Raw genomic sequence first — 17800 nt, 5'->3', positions numbered from 1 at the left:
AATTTAAGATGTTTAGATAAACTATGAATCCAGTGGCTAGATTCGTAGGCCAGCCCAAAACTTTTACAAATATTGTTGTCTAGTCAAAATCCGACGCAATTGCTTATTGCTTCCATATTGTACTGTATTTTCTTCTCATTTTTTTTTCCTTTAATTAAATTATATATATTAATAAGTAAGAGTGTAAGATTTGCTAATTTTAATTTCTTGTAAATTACAAAATTATCTTGCGATTTGTTAACTAGTTTTGTTTGTTTTTTTTTTACTTGGTACTTGATTAAATCATTTTCAGACTTCACTGCATTTATTTTTCTGCTAATGGTTTTGTTGTTGTTGTTTTGTAACACCATTTCACTGTAAACTTAAAACTAACCTTTTTCAACATTTTTGGGTCAACTTTTTACCGTAAGCTTAATGTACAAAGATCTCTGATTGAATTCTCGTTTCGTTCAGCGCCCTCACATATATAGGTAGGTATGTACTTATATGCATGATATAATTTAATTTAGTGTGGAATCGAAGCCAAACAACTCAACGTGCTTTTGGATGTCTGCGTGTATATGAATACGTATGAATGTGAGTTGGTGAGTGCGTGCATATATGAATCAGGTATTGGTGTTTATAGGAATGGGTCTCCCGAAACGCTCAAATAGGCAGATAGTAATTTTGCTTAGGAGTTTCGCATTTTTACATAAGTACACTAACACATAGAACAGTTTACATCTGGTTTGATTAAGATTAAATATAGCGGTACAATTCACTGCTGTTCCTGTGACAACCGAAATATGTGCGTCGTATTGCTGGCCGCAGCGGTAGCAACAGCGGCCGCCGAATTTGCCGTCGATGGCGGCGGCTGAGCCGACGCTGTGATATAGCTCGCATTACTGTTGCTGCTGCTACTGCTTGAACTGCTAGCTACGGCAGCTCGTGTCTCTGCTGCAATTGCGGCCGCCTCGCTCGCCAAATTTGCTATAGCATTATCAATATTTGCCAAGGCGGCGGCAGCATTGACCGGTGCTACGCCCTCTTCTGGAGCAGCTTCTGCACCGCGTTCGGGGGAGCGGCGCGGCACTCCAGCATTGTTTGCGTCCTGTAAGAAAGCCAAAAGATTGGAAATTTAAATATTCATTGGGCATAATATTAATAAAAGTTTGATTTTCATGCTTATTGAAATTTACAAAACATATGCCTAATAAAAACATATGCAAATTAATGAATAATTAGTGAGTTGTCTGTCAAATTTTCATTAAAATATGGTTTCTGACGGACCATAAAAACAGTATAATTTACGTTCGTTCTAAATAATTAAAAATAATTGAATAATATATGGAATAACAAGTAAGGACGAGAGCTCCCGTCTAGAAGGTACCCCGAACGCTCGTTTGCTTTAGTAGTAATAAAAATAAATTTAAAAAAAATAACTACTGTGTTTCTTTACCGATCTTGATGAGTTATTCAACAGTAGATCTTTTTGTGCTATAAAATATTTGTATATTCTCAACGAGTCTATTGCGTTCAAATTGTGACTTATATTGGTGGTCAATATAAATTGGTTTATTTAATTGATTCATATGCATCTCTGAGGTAATAGCTGGGAGGTGGTGATAGCTTGATATATATATATATATACTATTCTAGAAGATACATGTCAAGTTTAGCTAGCTCTAGCTCTTATTATTTAGAAAATTCGCTCAAAACAGGATTTCGATATCGATTTGTATCATTACTTGGAAACGGGGCAAGTTATCGAATATCGGAATGGGTTTCATGGGTTCAGGGTTTAATAAAGCATATTTCAGCAGAAAAACCTTACCGCCGATCTTCTTCCCTACGCTGTCAAACTAAGAAATTTCAACTTACTTCTCTTGGATATATACGAATAGGCTGTTCAGCTTGAGCTGGTCCCGCTGGATCGGCATCTTGTGCATTCTCCTCAGCTTTGTCAGTGTACATCATTATCTCATGACACAGCGGACAGCGGTCCTGTACATAGAGCCACTTGCGCAGGCAAACTCCATGGAAGAAGTGACGGCATCGCGTTATCTTAGCCGAATACATTTCCTGAAAATAAGTAAATGCGTACGATTATATTATTATATATTAAAAGAAAAAGATTATCATAACTGATGAGCTCACCTGATAACAGATGGCGCATACATCATCAAAGGCCTGCAGCTGAGCAGGAGTCGCTTCCGGCAATGCTGATATCTTGTGGACCGCAGAGCGCCTCTTCATGAACACCGACCAGCCAGCGCGTGCCTCGCACCAGATATTGAAGTAGGCATGAATGCACATCATGATCGCCCTGATGGCGCCGCCTGTAGCATTTTGGGCTATCAAGTTATAGTCATCGATACACAAAATCAACCAAATAATAAAATTACATGCACACGGAACAAAAAAGCTGGACAGGAGCACGCACAACTCACAAGATGAACTTATATAATGATTCGAGATTTACGCAAATATTAATTTGAATGCTTTATGTCACTGATGTGTTGATGTAATTTGACGACGAGGCCAACACTAAAGAACACTTACCCGATTCAAAGACCAAGATCCAGGCACCATTAACAAAGAGCAAGATGCCAAAACAGAACTCTACGGCATTGCCGAATGCACGCACATAGTATAGATAGTCATCTAGTTTTTCCCAGAAGAACTGGCGACGAGCGTCTAGCAAAAAGAGCGTATATGTGGCCAGCGAAACGAGCACCTGTCATACAGAGCATATTAGTTTTCAGAATCCGTCGGTTGAATGTAACACATTGATGATGACCAACCTTGATAATGACCTCCACAGAGAAGGCAGTCACCGCCAGCAGCCAAGTAGAGGGCGAATGCTGCGCCCACAAGTAGTAAAGCAGCCCGACTGGCATTAATATGAGAAAGGCGCAAACGGATAAAGCGCGCACATGACGCTTACGTGAAGGATTCCGCGCCGCGCTCAACGACATCAATATCGGTGAAACAATGTTGTGAAGGAAGTGCAGTAGCGCCGTGACCAGAAGGCATAGATTGCGACATAAGCGAACAAAACGCCTATCCGGCGCCAATGATGTGAGGCCAGTTTGTAGTGCTAATATGTAAAAGAGCACCGCCGAAACTGTGCCCAGCGACTTCTCTTCGTCATTGTCATAGGTCAGCAGATACCACTGAAAGCCGCGTCCTATATAGTGGCATATCATCGAGATGACACCAGTCATGCCCAGCACAGCGGTCAAAGTTTCACAGCCATCAACGAGCAGCTTCTCGATGGCTGGAAACAGCTGCAAAGGCACATCCGATTCGACAGTCAGTAAGGCATAGCCGCCCTGCATAATTCTGTAGATGAGATTTTAATGAGAATAATCACTGATATTACAAAACAAAAAATTGTAACAGTTGAGTTATTATTTTAAGAGCTCGGCTGATAATTGTTTGTTTTATTATGATTGTTGATAACCTAAGAAACAAAATATGACTGACTCTTCATAAGGTACATGTGTACTAGATCAGCGGTTGCTTTTTCGGCAATACAAACAGTACATTCTGAGCAAAATATCACGAGCATCGCACAACTAACAACTATATCTTATGTATAGCATTCAAAGAAACGCCCAGTATTTATACTTGAACGTAGTTTCATGCTTTTGAATTTTCATCAAATTACAAGATTTAACAAGATTTTTACATCTTGGCAAACAAAAAAAAGTCTCAACGTCCATCTACTGTATCCTATATCATGACTACACCGCGGCAAGTGTTTGCTTCAAATTTTAGATAACTTTTTAACTATCTCCCGCCTATTAAACCCATAGATTAATGCATACCTTTTGAAGTTATATTTAACCTACTTAAAAATATCGTTTTGTAGTTAGCAAAGAAAGCTGTAACATGCAATCCAACCATGGTTAGTTAGGTTAGATTTTTCAAAATCAAATAATTTTAATAAATATATTAAAAAATGAGTTTGAGAAATTTTTTTATGAAATTTTTTTTAGGTAGCTTTAATGATAATTTCCACTTTCAAGCTCTTTCGGTTTGGACTGTGCGTCAATTAATAATTCAGTCCAGTCAGGAAAGCAGTTTTAGATATTAATTAAACGATATGACGATTAGATAACGACTACTATACCTTAGCAAGTGTACTAATAATATTTTGACCTAGCTCTTAGGTTCTGATGTCCCTGCGTTCATACATACGGACGGACAGACGAACATGGCTAGATCGAGTTGGCTACTGATGGTGATCAAGACAATATATACTTTATGGGGTCGGAGATGCTTCCTTCTGCCTGTTCCATATATTTGCACAAATACATAATACCCCTTTTACCCATTTTTAATGGGTTCAGGATATAAAAATATCCCATTTTTCTAATGTTATTTTTAATATTTTAAAACCCAGTAAAATTATATATTTCTTGTAATTTCTAATTGTAAGCTACATACCTAATGATCCAAAACAGACGCAAGACGTTGGGCACATTTAGGCGCTGCCACTCGTTCTCAATGAGAGCCGAAAGTCCAAAGTTGGATACGAAATTCACGGCATATTGGTAACCATTGTATACCGTTCTGCTAGCGTCCATGGCACTCAGCATAAGCGTGATTTTAGTCAGTATGATGGGCGTGAGGCCCGCAATCACGGGCAGCTTGTCCACTATGCTCGATGAAAGAGGCAACATGGCAAGCAGAATTGGACTAGTAAAAATTATAGGCATGGACCGTTGGAGTAGCGCATAACGAGGACCCAAATGTATATAGGCAAAAAGCATGCCCATAAACCATTGGGCGATGATATGTGGCGCCAGCGTCATGACGATTCCGCCCGAATCCAGCAGTCTGGTCGTATTCAAGGACAATAAATCTTCCAGTATGCTAGGACTTTGCTCCATTAGCTCTAGTGCGCTCACATTGGACCAGTAGGAGAGAAATGTGAGTCCCAGCGAGGTTAGAAACATGTACACCATCACTAAATGCCGCGTCCATAACATGAAAATGCAAGCGGCGCATAAGAAACCTGCAAATTCCGGACAAGGTTTAAAGTACAATCAAGTCACAGCTGCGGTAAATGGCCCCCGTTAGCTCACTCACCTAGTAAACAGACGACGAACTTCACCGTTGTTATATTAAGTATATTGCCTAGCATGCCATCGTTAGCCAGCTCGTCCATTAGGCTGTTGAAATTGCTGCTGAGCATTCCGCCGGCTTGCGCTGATTTGGATGCATTCTCTATGGTGTGTTCCAGTATATCTTGGCTGTGGTTGCCGATAGAGCTGGTGGCTGAATCTTCGCTGCCCATACCAAAGAATGCCTTGATGCTGGCTAAGGTGTCTGTGCTGTTGCTGGCTTCTTGCGGCGCAGATTTTGATGCGGTTGCTGTCTCCATGGTGTAACCTTTACCCGAACTGAGCTGGCTGGGGACGCCCATGCCAATTTTGAGTATCTCATCGATGACCATGATGGGCGGCACTCGCATCATGACGTCCACCAAGCCGAGCACCTGCGTCCGTATGGACATGGCAAAGCTGTAACTATAGCTGACGCGGCGTGACTTTGCAAAATGCGTTTGCTGTTGCTTGCGATTCACTTAATCTACATCAACTTTTGAGCGTCGCACGCATTTGTTATTTTTGTTGTTGTTATTATTGTGGTTGTGTTTGTTGTAGTGTTTTGTGGGTTGTGTTTTGGTTGCTTGCTCGACTGCTTGGTTAATCGGCTGGCGTTGGCCTTCGTCTTAGATTTCGCAAAAGCGAAAAGAATCGTGTGCAAGTGTTATTGTACGTTGTGGTGTGCGTCAAAATTATATTTGATTGGAGGGAGGGGTGCGGCAACAGTGGTAAAGGTAAACGTCGAGGGTTTAGATCGATTGCACTAATCTAGATTCGTTACGAACGTCTCACTTCGATCTGACGCACTGCTTACTATTGTTTTCTACCTCAAAAGCATCGAGTTAAGCGCGAGCGTAAAACTTTTTCACAATTGAATTGGGATTTTTGTTTTTTCTCTGCTTTGCTTCTTTCATGGGGCTCGTGAGCGTTTCCTTCGATACCAGTATTCACATCGATAGTTATATCGATAGCTATTCAGCAATTTGCATCACTGCTGACAAGTAATATGGTGTTGCCAGACTGGTAATCAGCTGATTGTATAATTTGGCGCGCGCACAGTAATTTTTCAAAAATTATCCTGCAAGGCAGTTAGAAACACAAGCAATAGCAGCAACACTTTCACAGCTCTTTCATGCGGTATTTTTTGTTAGTACTTAAAATTTATACAAAACCTTTTTGGAAAAATAAAGTATTACTTATGCGTCGCCTACTACAAAACCATATAGAAAAATTTTAGCCCGTATTTGCCCTTTACATTCTTAAGGACTCGCCATAAACTGTACTTTTATGAAAACATTTGCAAAACATTCTTTCTCAACAATTCTATGCGCATGCATCGATAGAAATGCCGGCAAGTGGACTAATGCGACCAAAAACCTGACCAAAAGTATAAACTATGTAAACAAAAGAAAGTGTATTATTTATTATGAATATTAAACGAAGTTGATTTTAAGCTTAGAGTATTAAACTTTAATGTTCTTTAAAAGACTTTGCAATAACCCATGAAAGAATAATTGGATACCTCCGCTATTTATAAAAAGACAAAGCTTATATTTAAATCGAACAGCTTCATAGCTCTAAGAGTCGCTACATTTTATTAACAAACAACATTACTTTTCAAGTTCATTTTACTTCCTGACACGATTCCTCCCTGCCTATTCCCCGAACCTGTTAAAATTAATTGAGACGATCTAAGCATGTCCGTATAAATTGAAAATCATAAGAGCTATACACTCATTTTCGTATCTAGATATTATTAAGTATGATCGGAATAATAATATTCAATTTGTTGGACGTCTCTATTTTCCAAAATATAAAAATTTGTTTTTTCCAGTTTTAACCTTGGTCTTTGGTATATCAACACATTTGGATCCCACATTTACGCCCAGACAATTTCAGAAGCATTGGAAAACAATCACGGAAGATATGCAGGAATGTGTTCTATAGTGTATGACAAAGGGATGAATATATATAATAACAAACAGTTTGAATCATTCTAACTGCACGTTGGGCTCAAAGTATGATTATTACTTGTTTTCTGTATCTTTTATTTTACTTACTCTTCTCGCTTTTCCCTCTTACTAGAAATCACAATTAGTCTATATATTTGTCTCTAACTTATTCGCTCCCACTAAGTGAATTCTTAAACATCGATAGAAAAACAATAATTAAAAGTGGAAACTGCAAAACTTATCTCTTGAGCTTTTAATTGTGGTCATTCGCACTCGATGTTTATTTTAAATATCGTCTTTCCATGCAATTCTCACGATTTTAATTATTGATTACAGATTTATCATTTACACTGTCTGTAATTTTCTCTCTCACTTTCTTATCCGAAACATCAATTTTCTACCCATTTTCCACCCTTGGAATATTTAAATCTACACGTATTATCTCAAACATTATATTTCATATAGATATTTTATAACGAGTTTGCCTTTGATCCAAAGAACCAAAAGTGGGCATCTTAAAGCTACTTTCGTTAAAACAACCTTTCACCCATATTTTCCATCCAAGAGCTTACGAAAACTGTGAAACACACATCAGAGGTAATTTCACAAAGATTTTTAAAAATGATTTTTAAGTTTGGTAAACAAAAAACCTTAATACAAAACTTTTCACGCATTTTTCACGTTTGAGTGTGGAATTTGTCAAAACCCCATTTTTTCCTTCCTTTACTAAGATCAGATAAGTTTATTCTAGCTGTTACTTTTTACTACTAATTATTTATATACCCTTTTACCCATAGAATCAACAAGATTATTTCACATAAAAAATAATACCCCGGGACAAACTGACGCCTTGTGTGACTGGGCACCCGTCATTCCTCAATCCTGTATTTTGTGGAATTTACCTAGCTCATTTATTCAAAGAAAACCGTCTGAAAGCGAGTGTGCACTGGGTGTATTTGCTCGCTTGTGGGGTCAGTAACTTTTTCCATTTAAAATTTGAATTGCTGTTCATGTTGTTGTTGTTTTGTTATTGTTGCCCACTTGTATGCAAATGCACAAATTGAGGCAATGCAGTTGGACCCCGTTAGTAATTATGCGCAATTGTTTAGTGCTTAGCTCAAAAGGTTCAGCTCCAACTTAATTGATTTTTCGCTTCTCAACAGTAACAAACAAATATGCCGGGTGTGTATATATGTTTTTGTTATTTTCGCCCGGGTGCCCAGGTAACCGAGGGTAATTTGCATAGTTTTCGTTTGTTTTGTGCAGCATAGTTTGCGGGGCAGCAAATTGCATTACAGCAAATTTGATTTTCTTTATGGCAATGCAGGCAAACAGTTAACACTCCCATGGCAGCATGGCTGTGTCCCATATATGGGCCTCATATATTTAATATAATCAGTGTAATTGTCAGAGGCGATGAGCTGGGGACCTGTTCCTCTGTCTTTGTCTGAAACTGGCCAGCGCTCAGGTCTCACGCATGGCAATTGTATAATTTATCGCTCTAGTTCTAATCGCCAGCTGTCAATAGCTGGCAACTTGGCCAGCCAGCCAGCCAGCCAGCCAGCGAGAGCCAGCCACTGATCTCGAGGGAACGATTTAATTCGCAAGCCATATAAGTAGGAAATTTGTACGTTGATTAACGCGCCAATCGTTTTACACAACTGCAAAAGTAACGTACAAAGTGTCGATCGTGCCCCACCTCCTTCTTTCCGCCTCTCCCCTCCCAACCACTATCACTATTCTATCTATATCGCTCTGGGCCTGTCTATGTGTGATTTCATTACACTTTAAGCTATGTGCTGTGATCGCCGACTGCACTTCGCCGAATTGCCAGGACTAGGACATACACACACACGCACGCACACACACACACACATACACACCTCGAACCATATGCGCATGTGAATGTGAACCAGTGCAACGCGTTCCCAGCATGATTACCACTCATAGATAGCCCGACGACTGGCAACCTGCTGGGACGCCAAATGAATTAGCTGCCGCTCACACTGCTGCTTCCGTGGCTGCTGCTCCAGCTTTCCAGTGGATGCTCTGCCCTGGCTGTTGGTGTATTAGCTTTATGATTATGTTTGTGCTTGAATATTAATGTGTACACAAGTATACTTGAATAGCATTATATCGACAAGTTTAAGTAGCTTGAGTCAATAGAATGAATGAATGAGTGTATGGTGAGAGCAGTCAGATTATAGAGCATGTCTAAAAAAAATAAGTTAATTTAGAAATGAAATAAGTTTAATGTTAATTTGGATATAGGAATAATTAGTATTCAATTACTTTTAAGAGACAAGATCTAAGGATTAAAACTGGCAAGAAAAAGAACGAATTATATATATAGAACTAGTTTTCTTTGTAGGAAGACATCTAAACTTAACAACATTCAAATGCATTCTAAAAGTATAAGCCTTATTTTAGAAAACACATGCATTACCAACATCCTCTATTTGCCAATAAAATATATATATAATAATAGTTATTTGGAAAATTTCAACTATGTTTTTATTAATCGTTAATCCTTAATATAGCAATAAATCTATTTTTCTTACATATTGTTTGCTTCACTTTAGTTTTACTGTTATTATGGAAACAAATTTAATTAAACTTATGTGAATATTTACAATACTACTTATTCTTCGCACTAAATCGTTTAAGTATATAATTGGAAGTTGTATAATGATTCAAAGCTAATTTGTGTCACAGGCAGGCGGAAGCTTCTCCGACCGAAGGAGTAGATATATTCTGGCTCAGCGTCAATAATCGAGTCGATATGGCAATGCCCGTCAGTGCGTGCCGTTCTGAGTCTATAAAAGCTAGGGACTTTATATTTGTAATGTAGGTTCCATTGCAGGCGCAGATCAAGTTTATCGATGGGTCACCGAATTTCTCGGGCTCTTCTGAATAGAGCGCTCAAAATTGTTTTTTATCCTGTTATTTTTCTGTTTTTAGTGGTTTATTTTGAAATGAATTTTTGACGAAATGGTTTGGTTTTAATATTCATAATTATATCAGGAATAAAATTGTGATAGTATAACATTCTTGTTAGCTTTCAGTGTCTGCTCTTTATGGACTTAATTGGATTTTAGTTGTGTTGATTAAGCATCCGGCAGCGATGTGGCTGCTACAGCTCCACAGGGCCTTATTGTTTGTCATAATTGCCACAAAACTGTCACATGTCCTTGGGATCGTGCGCTCTCGTATGTTATTGTTGTATATTGAAATTGATATCGTCGGCCGTGGCACCCAAAACGCCAATTATCTTTTGCATTCAAAGAATAATTAGGAGCTTGATTGACATGCGGGATAAGGAGACATACACTTGGAATGCCGTAGCAAATTATCGAACGGCTACCGTGCTGCAGAAGCTGCAAAAGCTGCAGAGGCTGATCCACAAAAATCAAAGGCCGAAAGAACGAGGACGACGACAACGTCGCGACGCCTTCCACTTATTGATTGCCGTGCTGCTGCGCCTTTGTCTGCACATAGAGTGGTAATCTGATGCTAAGCCAGCGATACAGCGGGCAGGGCAAACAATGACCAGGCTGTGCTTCAGGCCCCTGTTTCAGCTCGAGCTCCACGAAACTCCGCGAAACCCGTTTTGGCAAACGACAGCAGCAGCAGCAGATCGCAGCCCAGCAATTACAATATGTTTAACTACGTCAGCGCTTTATCGCGGACTCTGTTCGGAGCTGGAGTCCATGGCCCATGTCAGCGATTAATCCAGTGGACCGCTGCCTCGTCACCGTGGCAAGCGCTTGTTAGGCAGACTCTTTTTGGGGCAATTGCAGCGGCCTCATCATCGATTGTGTTATCGATGGCGTTGCCAGTCTCGGTCTGAGCTCCGGCCTCGGCTGCAGCTTCATGACCAGCTCTGAATCTCATTTGCGATTAAGTTCTTATGGGCAACTGGGCACAGTTCGTGGAAAGTTGGCCAGCAGATCTTTATTGTTCGATTGGTTTATTTATAATAATTAGGTGCGCTGTCCATTCGACTTTGTTTTTCGTGCTGCTGCGGCTGCTGTCGCTGCTCTGGCTGCTGCGAATACTCTGCCGGCTTATCGACGTCTCAAGCTGGCCCATAAATTCTTTAAGCTCGCACCTTTTCATTGTGCGCACTCACACACCCAGTCGGCGATTGGTCTTGGCCACGTCCCTGTCCCTGTCCCTGGCTACTGGCTTCTGGTCCGGCTGCCGCTACTGCTGATTGCAATCGCGTTGCGCATGCGCGAGGACGGCCCGCAGTTTAGACCAGGCCAGGCCAGGCCGGGCCAGGCGAGACCGGACCCAGTGCATGTGCATGTGCCCGACGCAGCGCGTTCCTTTGGTAAATTGCTCACATTAGCAGGTTGTACGACTTATTAAGTAAGCACAATTTGCGTGGACGCCGCCCCAAAATAATGGGCAGCCGTTAAGGTGGCGACCGGGAGCCGCCTAGCCGGACAAGTGATTGTTTTATAATTGCAATCGCAATTGCAGTTCGATGCGATGCGATGTTGCTAAATTGGCTCTGGCATTGGGGCCGGCCCGTCGTGCATTGGTAGGCTGGCCAGCGAAATTGGCAATCCATTTGAATGAATAATTGCTCAATTATTGAAGCCGCCGTAGCCGACGCTGCCGCCTAACGAGGCAGCAGAGTGGGAGACTAGCACTTGCTAGGCGGAAAATTGTTGTAAATTTGTCGGTCGGGTCAACAAGCGGCCAGCTGGAGAAAGATGATGCTCTGTGCTCTAAATAAAATAAAATACGATAATATACGTTTACATATAAGTTCTTAAAGGGTTATTAAAAACACTACAAAGATGGGCAAAAGGGGGATAACTAAAGGACGATTCGAGTTCGATTCTCAGGTTAGTCTATTGACTTATCTGAAAGTCATTTAAAATACTGGCTCTAATTATTATTGCTTTAATAAATAATAATAAAAATTATAATTATTATCGTTATTAGCATAAAAAACATCATTACTGTACGTAAGAAATATACATATTCACAAATACTGATAGAAACTATAATGAATATTTAAATAAATATAAAACAAGTTTTACATTACATATTTACCTAAATGAACAATTTATCTAAAAAAAAAAAAGAAAAATAAATAAACCACTTTTTTTAAACATATTAATGTTTGGGCAAACTATATTCGTTGCTCGAGTCAATAAGCTACAATATTGAAGTAATATAATACTGAACAATATATGAATATCAAAATTAAAAAAAAAAAATTCAATTTCATTTGAAACCTGAGCGCACACACTGTTTTGGTTAAGTGTGTCCACAGCGCAGGCAGCGCAGTAAATTAAAAACTAAATATGTTGGACTTAAGCGATTTGACCAAGCTGATTAGGTCAGGACAGAAGCGCCAAGCGACAAAGCGCGACAAAAATGGCGCTAAGGCCACTTTGGCAAAGACAATGTCAGTGAGCAGCAGAAGTTATCGTATTAGGGTGAAATCGTGAAATGGAACTGGACCAGTTTTAGCGGAAGCAGTACCAGCTGAACAAGAAGAAGAAGAACAAGCTGGAGAAGCTGTGATGTGATCGGGACTTGGAGTTGGAGTTCGAGCGCTGTGCTGTCTGCAGGCACGTAAGAAATTTCATACTAATTGGCATAAATACCAAGTGTCGGGGAGAGGAGAGCCTGTAGCTATAGCTATTGCTGCCTTGGACTGGCAACACTGACAAACTGACGAACTGACTACATGACTGACATTGAGCAGTGGGACAAAAAGTCTGAAATATGTACATATGTATGTACATATACGTATGTATGTGCACATACCTATAGGCAACTGCCTGACGATGAGATCTTCACCTTGGCAATCATTAATCGTCTGCCTCTCGACATAATATCAATGATGGAGCTGTGCTCCAACGTTGTCTTTGCTCGTCTAAGCCTGTTTCTTTTTTTTTACATTATTTTTTTGCCATGGTTCTCTCCGCTAGTTGGCCGCGTGCAATGCTGGAATGCTCATCGAACCAATTGAAATTGCTGTGACAACAATAAAAATTCAAGTTTGGGGCCTCTTTTTGCTGCTGGATTTCGTCGGAGTCGCTGCTTTGGTGTCTCTCTCTCTCTCTGCAGGAAGAGTAGTTGATGTTGCCATCTCGACTGACTGACAATTAGACGTGGCTAAAACGTTCGACTGATCAAGCGATTTGTAGCTGTAAATTCATCTCTATTTCGTTTTGCTGCCACTGCAAACAAGAGTTCATGTTCATTGTGCCTGCTGCTGGGGAATGCTGTGATTTTGTTTTTTGTCCTGCTCATCGGCTGTTGTCCTGGCCTGGCGACTACTTGTCGCTGTTAAAATCCAATTAATCGAACAATTTACTTTGCTGCGTTTAGCGATGGTGTTGGACTGTGCCGATGCTGCGTCCGGTTGGTGTTTTGCTTTGGAATTGATAGCATTCAGCTTAGCTTGGCTTATGGAACATATGCAATTTTCAAGATGTTGCCGAGTATTCGTTGAATTCGGTATATAAAACATTCAGATTACCATAAGTATTGAAATCTGATATGATTTAAATAGTATGTTAATTTGACATTGGCATTTTATGGGTATTACCCGGCCTTGCTCGTGCATGTTGTCCGCTTTAAATTTTAGATGTAGTTTTTTCACCCAGTGCCCACCCGTGGAAAATTTGATAATACTCGTATTAACTTGAGCTTCATATCTAAAGTATTATTTTACATAGGTATTGGAAAATTACTTGAAAGGCCTCATACCGGTATTCGCCCATTTAGTCTTGTAGATTAAAGCCGAAATAAATGTCGTTTATTTAATCTTTGACCCGCATTTTTCATCCAAAAGCGGTGGATATTGCAAAAAAAATATAATATAAAATTGTAAAAAGATCTTTGAATGTGAGTTAGAAGTTGGGTTGCTGGTGGGATTTCCAAAATCGCTGAAGAGGGATAAATTTTGCAAAAAGTGTGAAACCCGTATCAGATGACTTTTCACAAAGAACGTCGTTAAATATATTTGTAGAATGTGTAGTCTATTAATTATTAACATAAAGCTACAATTTCATCATATTTATGATCTTTTCTATTTACATCTTTAATTCCTTTTCATGCTCTAGCTCTATTCCCCTTAGCTTCTTAGCTGCCTTTCAATGCCGAGGTTTTCGCGTTCCCATAGAAGTTTTCATTTTCTAAATCATCCATGTCGTTTTTCATATTTTTCATTTATCCAAGCTAGCTGGTTTTCCAGATGCACATTCAGTAATATGTCAAAAGTCGAGCGTTTTTGAACCTGTCTACTGTGGTCCGGTGGTCCTTTTTCTGTTTAAATAATAATTAAATTATAAAATCTTGAAATGCTTAAAACTTTCAATTTTCTCCATATTGAAATCACAACGTTATGTTAACAAAAAGAGATCGGTTCGAATCAGGCCAGGAGCTAGTTTAATTCGATCTTTCAGTATGGCACTAACTGCAGTTTCTGAGCAGCTGTACACAGCTTATAGAATAAATCCAAATAAGTTTCAGGAGTGCCACTGGCGTTTCTCATACAACTGTCTTCTTCTAGAAACAATTTGTTGATTTTACCTAAGTTGCACGTGCACTTTTTGGGTGCAAATTCATTTTCATGGCAACACTGGTAGCTTGCAAAGTACTAAAGATCTGTTGGGTGTTGATACATAAATTATTACCAAGACTGATACATGACAGCATTACAAAACGTCGCAACAGCCTCTTCCAGGCCAGTTCCCCCCAAAGAATGGGAGGCCACCCTTTTGCTTGGCAGCCGAGCATGATTAGTGTCAATTTTTGTCACTTTAATAGCGTCGTTTATGTGTTTGGCTAAGCGAGTCGTTCGAGTGCATTAAAAAAGGAACCGTGGCCTATAAAATACGAGTAGGCCAAGAAAGTGCGCCCCAATAGCTGGGCAGGAAAACTGCGCACAGCACTTGGAAACGTTTTCATTAATAGACGCTCGAATATCAAAGTGAAACTTCAGAGTAATGCCGCCGTCGCTGCCGCTGCCGTTGCCGCTGCCATTGCCATTGCTGCTGACGTCGACAAACGCCCGCCCCATTAAACCACAAAATTTATTACACCAACTAAAACGAAATCTCAGCGAGACGGAGCCTGATGCCGTAGTCGGAACAGCGGGCGCGGGAATGGCAATGGCAATACCATGATGTGACATCTCAAAGGCGACCAGCAGAAGCAGCAGCAGCAGCAGTCTACTGAAGGGGCAGAGGCGGGGGAAACAGCGAGCAGAACAACTTAATTCAAGTGTTGTCACTTTGTCGTGTTCCATAAATGTTGCCTTAAAACGCTGCTCATTAATTTTCAAGTGTAACTTTTATTAGGTATTTAAATGCGTGCGAGAACTTGCCACCAAGCGGCAAGCCGATGGCAACATGCCGCTGCACATAAATTCGACAAGCCGCATATCTCTGCGAGGGAGGGTGCTTCTCTTTATGCCACATGTTGAAGCTCTCGATCTTGCTATTGCTCTTGCGCCCCCAGCCGGCGCGTCGCACATACTTGAGATTGCATTAGTCAGTTTGTGTCGCAGCCACTTCACAGACCATGATCAATGCTCCGTCATATGCCCGTGCACAACCCATTACATTAATAATCCATAACATCGTGCTAGAGATGAGCGCGTGTCGTGACATTGGACTAGATGATACCCCAATTCTAGCAAAGATCACGAGCGATTAAAAAACGTAAAGTTGAAATGTACATACATACATACATACACACATAATTTGTATCTGTGCAACAGCTATATACTATATACATACTACGTATGTATAATACATACTTCATATTTTTATATATATTCCTGTTGTAAATCGTTGTAAATATAGCGATGAGTTACAATTTTAAATTCTTTTAGTGTAGCAAGGAATTTAAAATAAAGTCTGCCTCGGCCATAAATGAGAACCAATATATACATGTTTTTAATAACTTTCAGATCCAGGCACATGGCGAATATTTAAAAAATAGCTGATAATAATACTTTAGTATCACCATGTTAGGCGTGAAATGTGTAAAGGTGGGACCTGTCAAATAATAAAGTCAGCAGCGGCCATAATTGGGAACCTTTATAGACGTATTTGAATAAAATTTATTTTTTTCAATTTATAATTATACTTAGTTATACCGATTTTTGGTATGAAAGGTGGGATAAGATATAAGTAACTAGTGAAAACTTACAGGTCTCCAAAAACAATCCTTAAATTTTGTTTTGCTTTTGTTTTATAAATAAATATATTTTAATACACAAATTCAGTAAGTTGTAATTAAAATTCTGCTTAAAGCGTATTTCCACAAGCAACAAGTCAAATTTTGTCCAAAAGTTGGACTAAGCTGATTATTAATCACGATTTTGGACATCTTGCATGGAATAAGTGTTAAAGAGCTTATGATAATTAACCATAAGTAGAATTGAATGAAGACCCTAGATACAAGAATAGTTAACGCATCTCTAGTTGCCACCCAGTAATAGGCATTTGAACGATCTGTTTATGCCAGTAAATCAAGAATCTAGAGAGCACGAAGATGCACCTCAAGTGCTGCATTGTCGGCGGCGTTGTGTCTTTGCCGTCTTCGGGGCGAGAGTGAAATATGATGGCTACTAATGCTGTTAATGAAACAACGTAATTATATGTATTAGGAGGGGACGCACCCTACTTAAGGATCGGGGGCCCCGAAGCGGGTCGCAACGCACATTAATTATGCGCCCGGAATGAAGTGAAGTTTGTAGAGTCGCGGCTGTGGTAAAAAAACAACACACACACACAAAGCAAAACAAACAAGAAGCTGTCTGGCTAACAAATGCGGGGTAAGTCGTATGACATAACGTATTAAAAGGATTTTCCGTATTTGAAATAATGTCACAACCACCAAAAACCACTAGTATTTCAAAGTATTTAAAGTATTTTAAAGCAGCCGCTATTAGTATTTTTGTGGCTGCAAATGCCGCTCGTTGATTGGTCGCCGCTTAACTGCAGCATCCGCTGGGCATGGAGACGTTTATCAAATTGTTTGCAAATTAGGCGGAACAGCTATCTAAAAACAGCAGACAGAAATTGGCACGCCCCCAGCTGTGGTGCTGCTCTTGACGGGGCTACGCATGAGCTCAGATGAGATGAAGCGAGCCACCAGCTGTTGATGCTGCTCCTGCTGCTCCGAAGCGTTTTGTCATACGCTTAGATAACACTGTCGTTAATCGTTGTTAATTAATTATCGGCATGCCGGCATTTATTTAAAAGTAGTTATTATTCGAACGAACTGTCAACACCTACCCATAAAGCGTGTAGTAGTCAAGCCGAACCGACCACCGCACGACCGCCTCGGGGGCTACTGGGTGGTCGCCTACAACGCGGCGGTGGTGGCCACTAAAACTCGTTTGTTTTGTGGTTTTTTGGTGTGTGTGTGTGTGTGTGTGTGTGTGTGTGTGTGTGTGTGTGTGTGTGTGTGTGCGTGAATGTTAATTTGCCGATCGTTAAATACAAAAAATTTCTTGATTTTATTATCAGCTCGGTTTTAGTTACTGTTAGATGTAGCTCTTTGGGAGCTATGCATAGGAATATATAATTACACCCAGGTAAATGGTATTTTAATTTTATTACTAAATATACTTCCCTTCAAAGAAGCTATAATTCCACACAAGTAATCTATACATCGGTCGTTGACTCGCATCGCAATATGTAAAAAGATTTTCTGACAAAACTTGTCTTGTACGCTTGCAAGTATTTCATAATTGTTTATATA

General features: G+C 39.9%; 1 protein-coding gene across 2 annotated transcripts; it reads right to left on the bottom strand.

The window, feature by feature from the left end:
- Positions 1-235: 235 nt before the first annotated feature.
- LOC115765040 (protein TRC8 homolog) lies at positions 236-6275 on the bottom strand. 2 transcript variants are annotated; one of them, XM_030708407.1, is made up of 7 exons: positions 5080-6275; positions 4435-5005; positions 2784-3324; positions 2542-2716; positions 2137-2333; positions 1861-2061; positions 236-1090 (listed from the first exon to the last, which is right to left on the bottom strand). In XM_030708407.1, the coding sequence occupies exons 1-7, from the start codon at positions 5504-5506 to the stop codon at positions 758-760; spliced, it is 2445 nt and encodes an 814-aa protein (XP_030564267.1). In that variant the 5' UTR covers positions 5507-6275; the 3' UTR covers positions 236-757. The 2 variants fall into 2 exon arrangements, with proteins under 2 accessions (XP_030564267.1, XP_030564269.1); XM_030708409.1 differs by having other exon boundaries at positions 2137-2318; positions 5080-6274.
- Between the last annotated feature and the right edge of the window lie 11525 nt (positions 6276-17800).

This window comes from Drosophila novamexicana, unplaced genomic scaffold (assembly GCF_003285875.2).
Source record: "Drosophila novamexicana strain 15010-1031.04,08,12 unplaced genomic scaffold, DnovRS2.1 tig00000877-arrow-arrow-pilon, whole genome shotgun sequence".
Classification (NCBI taxonomy): Eukaryota; Metazoa; Arthropoda; class Insecta; order Diptera; family Drosophilidae; genus Drosophila; species Drosophila novamexicana.
This window is presented reverse-complemented; position numbering and strand designations above follow the sequence as displayed.

Coding starts and splice junctions, on each gene's coding strand:
- LOC115765040 (XM_030708407.1), bottom strand. CDS start 5,506: ATGTCCATACGGACGCAGGTGCTCGGCTTGGTGGACGTCATGATGCGA. Junction 3,325..4,434: donor CGTCTGTTTTGGATCATTAG/GTATGTAGCTTA, acceptor TCTCATCTACAG/AATTATGCAGGGCGGCTATG. Junction 2,062..2,136: donor TATGCGCCATCTGTTATCAG/GTGAGCTCATCA, acceptor ACTTATTTTCAG/GAAATGTATTCGGCTAAGAT.